Source organism: Porites lutea, chromosome 12 (assembly GCF_958299795.1).
Source record: "Porites lutea chromosome 12, jaPorLute2.1, whole genome shotgun sequence".
NCBI classification, from domain to species: Eukaryota; Metazoa; Cnidaria; class Anthozoa; order Scleractinia; family Poritidae; genus Porites; species Porites lutea.
The window spans coordinates 7,989,050-7,994,049 of NC_133212.1; the positions used below are offsets into that span (position 1 = coordinate 7,989,050).

General features: G+C 37.8%; 1 protein-coding gene across 1 annotated transcript in view; it reads left to right on the plus strand.

Moving 5' to 3' along the window:
- Window positions 1-2,076: 2,076 nt before the first annotated feature.
- Window positions 2,077-5,000, plus strand: part of LOC140953657 (receptor-type tyrosine-protein phosphatase F-like) — a 20,331-nt gene continuing 17,407 nt past the window's right edge. Inside the window, exons 1-3 of the mRNA XM_073403070.1 lie at window positions 2,077-2,143; window positions 2,312-2,659; window positions 3,467-3,784. Of these exons, the coding sequence (XP_073259171.1) occupies window positions 2,077-2,143; window positions 2,312-2,659; window positions 3,467-3,784 (733 nt within the window). The remainder of the gene's footprint in view (window positions 2,144-2,311; window positions 2,660-3,466; window positions 3,785-5,000) is intronic.

The following is a 5,000-nucleotide window of genomic DNA, read 5'->3' on the forward strand; positions in this document are numbered from 1 at the left end:
CATTTCGCAAATTTCAGCCTCGATATTCTTATAAAATATATTCTTATAAAAAAAGAGTGTATAAGAATTCTCACGGTGTACTCTATTCTGATATCGTTATTGGAGGTAAGCGCTTTCAAGACCGCGCTACACCATATCTTTCCCAAATTTTTGTTATAGAGAAACTGCATTTCTTATATAATAATTTTATTGCTTATAAAGAGATAATCGACTTTGCTTTCATTATACACAGGTGCACTGTCATGCATGTATTAAAGCTTCCAGAATGTATGATCAATTAATGTTTTAATTATAAATCAAAGTATTCTGAGTATTTGCTGCGGAGCGACCGAAGGGAGCGAGCAGCAACATAATCAGGATTTAAAGGAAATATATAAGGGGCGACAAATTCTCGAATTCATCACTTTTTACCACAATGCATTGCATTTAACCACACTTTTTACCACAATGCATTGCATTTAACCAGAGTGCATTGTGCCACGAACAACTCAAATAAAAACACGGGGAAGTTCGTTGGGTGAGAGAGTGCATCGTTCGCTGCCAGGACTTAGAGTTTTCTTTGTGGCAAATTTTCTACAGCACGATTAGAGGTCTTACCAAATTTTAAGACACGCAGGAGTCTTTCAGATGAGTACGATGGTTAACTTGGGGATTGGATTTCAATTCAAGAGCCTTTTTTGCTCTTCGACTCCGCAACACGGGGGATATACAAATTCCAGCTTGCTAAAAGGTGATGTGAGAGTGAGAAAATGTGATGCAATGCTATTCTTAAGAAACTGTATGAGCCGAAAATGGATGTGATTTTCACCATTCGCTTCAAAATAACAGCGGAAATCGAGATAACAAAACATATGTTTTGTGTCCTACTTTGCAGACGAGGACGTGTATCGGCGTTTTGAAAAGCATAATTATGTTCTTTCATTCATTTATTGCCATGGAATATGCGTTTACATTGTTTTTTCACTGTTAATAGCTCGGTTAATGCGGCTGGCGATCATCTTGCCGGCGGAAGTTTCATGGAAAAGGAATAAAGTGAAAGACTTTCCGGACGACTACGTAATCTGTCTCTGTGGAGTAGTGGTTATGTGTAGTCGCGTCGAGTCGAAGGTGCCGGGTTCGAATCCTACTGAGTTATTTATTCCTTCTTTCTTTTTTCCCGTTTTTTGTGTTGTTGTTTTCTATAAATATTTAGCTAAATAACTGTTACTTAATAAAGTGCAACAAACAGAAAGAAAAGTATTGTGTTTCCAGAGAAAATATCGTGCACCGTATATTAAATATATGGATAAACGATCTGAATTTCTATTACTTCCTACAATTTACTGTGGGAAAACCAGAGTTGATAACCACTTGATCATTTTCTAAACAACGTTCCCACGAGTTCTTTCTATGGACTGATAGTAATTATTTTAGTACTTTCCAACATGTAAATAGGACATTCAATGTCATTTTTGATTCTTTTAAGTCTCACTGCCTAACTAATGCCAGTATCAACAGAATGTGCCGCAGCATTACTATCTTTTAGATACGCTAGTTTAATACTATTTAGCGCTGGTCATTAAATTTTCTTTCTCTCGGCCTTTGATTCGGTTATAAAGCTGAAAAGGAAACTTTGTTCACTTGAATTTTTGCAACAGTAGTTAATCCTTCATATATTTTAATTCTCTAACTTTGATAGTATTGATATTTTGTTCATATAAGTCTTTTGCTTACATATAATGATAAGCGTATGTATGTTCATATGGTATTCCCTGTACTTCACTTTTTTGCTAACATTTTCGATAATGTTTTATACTCTAACTTGTTGGTCTATATTAAAACATTGGCAGGCCTTGATTGAATTCATGCTGTGAATATCTATTACATGCAGCATCAATATCACGATTAGGCCGTCAAGGCTGTGCTCTAAGGAAAATTGAAGGGAGCCCAGTACGCTGAAATTGTAAAATCTAGGGTGCCCAGCATTTGATTTGTATGAAAAATCTAACATTTTCTAGTCGCCTGAGGGCAAAAGTTATAAGGCGCCAGGGGCTACTGAGCTCTGCTAGAGCACAGCCCTGGGCCTTACATGTAATGATGGAAATATATCAGCTGCGTGTACTTGTTGGTCTTGTGGATCTTTTTGTAAGAACACCTTTACCAAGTATAAAATTAATTGAAACTGAAACAAAAATTCAAGAAAGCATATTAGAAGGGTTTACATGCATATTTATCATGTCACCGAAATGAAGCTGATTTTTGTGAAAACAGTTTTTTGAGGCTTTGAATTTCAGAGCTATAACATTCCAACATTCCTAACTGTATTAATAAGATGGAACATGTTACCGAGTCCACATTTTCTTTTTTATCACGGTTGCTCCGGAAGTAACAATTGATGGTGAGGAACAACAGTTTGTGGTGGTGGGAAATAAAATACAACTGACTTGTCATTATAATACATCACCTCCAGTATCAGAAGTGAGTTGGGAAAAAGATGGAATTGTGATATCCAGGAATGGTTCTGTAGTGGTTGGAGCAAGAAGGAATATTACTCATTTCAATGACAGCACAGTACAGTTAACACTTGTCCAAAGTATATTGAATGATACTGGGAATTATACCTGTGTCGTTACAAACAGAATTGATAACTCATCTGCTACTGCATCAGTTACAATACAAGGTTAGTTAGAACAATTTATTTATTTTCCAAACAGGGTTTTTATCTGCTTTTGCAAAGACATTTAGTAAACAAATTCCAGAACTCAGAGAAACAATTTCAAACAAATATTCAAGAATATTTCCTTTGAATCGCTCAAACTTCATCAGCAATGTAGAATGAAGTCGAGTAACCTCACTATTTTATTGGTATGAAATAAAGATACCAATGTGAGGTATCAAAGTCACTGCGATACTCATCCACATTTGTTGCAAAAGGCTTGTCATCTGTGCCCTCCCCAATATTGATTCACGCATTAACCATTTGCAAATAAATGTGAATCTCAACTTTGGGTGAGGAGAGAAGAAATGCTCAGCGATAACTGCGACTCATTCTTTATTTCATCAAAGTTAGATCAGTTGGTTGCGACAGCGTGACATTAGAAATTTTCCGTTTCAGTCAATTGTTTCTGTGAAAAATTTGATGAGTATTGTGGTCATAAATGCCGGTGAGAGCTTTTATATTACCATCTATCATGTTCACTTTAACTTCATGGTACGAAAAAAGAATATTCTTTTTATTGTTAAACATATTTTGTCACTGCATTGTATACTCCCCTGACCCCCTTACATTTGTTTGTCACTTTGTTGTAGTAATTAAGCCATGTTGCATATACAAGTTGCAAATAAGGAAGGTCTGTTAAAAGTATTGACCTCCAGATAAGTTCCACCATTGGCTGAGCACTTAAATAGGTGTTGTATAGACATGATAGGAGTCTCTTTAAAGTGAAAATTAATCATCAGTAACAGCAGCACTATTTTCTTTTTGTAGTGGTTCCAAGTCCACCTCAGAATGTTAAAGTTATTGCTAAGACCTCACGAGTTGTGAACATCTCCTGGACACCTGGCTTCAATGGCAACAGTCATATTCTTAACTACACTGTAGAGATCAGTACAGATAATCAGAAATTTGCACAAGCTACATGTCCAGGGCTATCAAGTAGTGGCTGTGTAGTATCAAGCTCCTTCACAAATGCTTCTCTTGTAGGCCTTCATCCTGGAAGAACATATTATATTAGGGTGTTTGCTACTAACAATGTTGGTTCCAGTACTGCTAGCTCAGTAATCACCACAACCACAGATGAAGAAGGTATAATGTTACATAAAATTTTTGTTGCTTCTCTAGCCTGAAAAAACACCCAGCATTCTGCGAAGACACCACCGCTGGTTTCCCCCAAAATTACTGCAGAAATCCTATACTAATTGCAGGTCACTACCCAGATCTGGGTAGTACTTCTGATTGGCTGTGCCCTCAGTGTGGGAATTTGTTTCAGCCAATCACTGAAGCACTACCCAGATCTGGATAGTGACACGTTATTAGTATGGAGTTTCTGTGCTTGTTTCTCTGACAGTATTCCTCAGAGAAAACAGTGGTAGGTGTGGCACAGGGTTGTCAAAATGCAGTGGTGATCGTCGCTTTTGCCGGCTACCTTGAGGTTTTCACTGGCTGTAAATTGTTGGAGAAAAGCATAAAAACAAAAATTAAAAAAGATGCAAAATAGGAAAAGAAAAAGAAATTGTTTTAATCATGCACTGAAAGTTCTATTTCATTATTTTTAATGTGTTTCGTGTAAATAAAAATATATGGATGTAACATGCACTAGGAAATGGCATCTTGGGGAATAATGAAATGAAAAATTAAAAATAATGGGTTAATGATTTTCATTCAAAAACAGATACTTCTCTTGTTAGCATTGCTCTCCGGCTCAGGAGAGCCAATTTTAGCAAACGCGAAAACCTCAAGTCTGTTTTGGGCACGGGGGTTTCACCCCCTGGACCCCCAACAGGGTACCACCCCTGCACCCCGCTGGCGGCCCAGGCGGCTCACAGACTCCACAGCTGGCAGAGGGCCTCTGGCCCCCAGTGCCGGCTACTTTTTCTTATTCTCCTGTAACCTGCAGTGCAGGCGTTTTCTTTTAACGCGCAATTTGCTCGCGAAAGCGCAATGTAGAAACTTCCCAAGGAGAGGAGGAGATGGGGCGAGTCAAAGGGAACGGGGAGGGGGCGGGGAGAGAGAAGAGAGTATTTTTTTCTCCCCTTCACCTCCCCCCTTTCCTTCTTTCGCCCTCGAACCTACCGTAACGGTTACTATTTCTACTCTCCCCAATCTTCCACTGTCATAAAATCAAAGATGGTGACTACAACAATATTACGAACACGAACGAGGTTTCGTCCACCCAAAATACGCCTGCCTCAGAAAGGTTTTTTTTTTTTCAGGTTACTATTTATAATGAGGTTTCTGTAATATAAGTTTTCTTGTTTTACAGTGTACATGTAAATTTGTTGCTCTTTTGTTTAAAAATAAT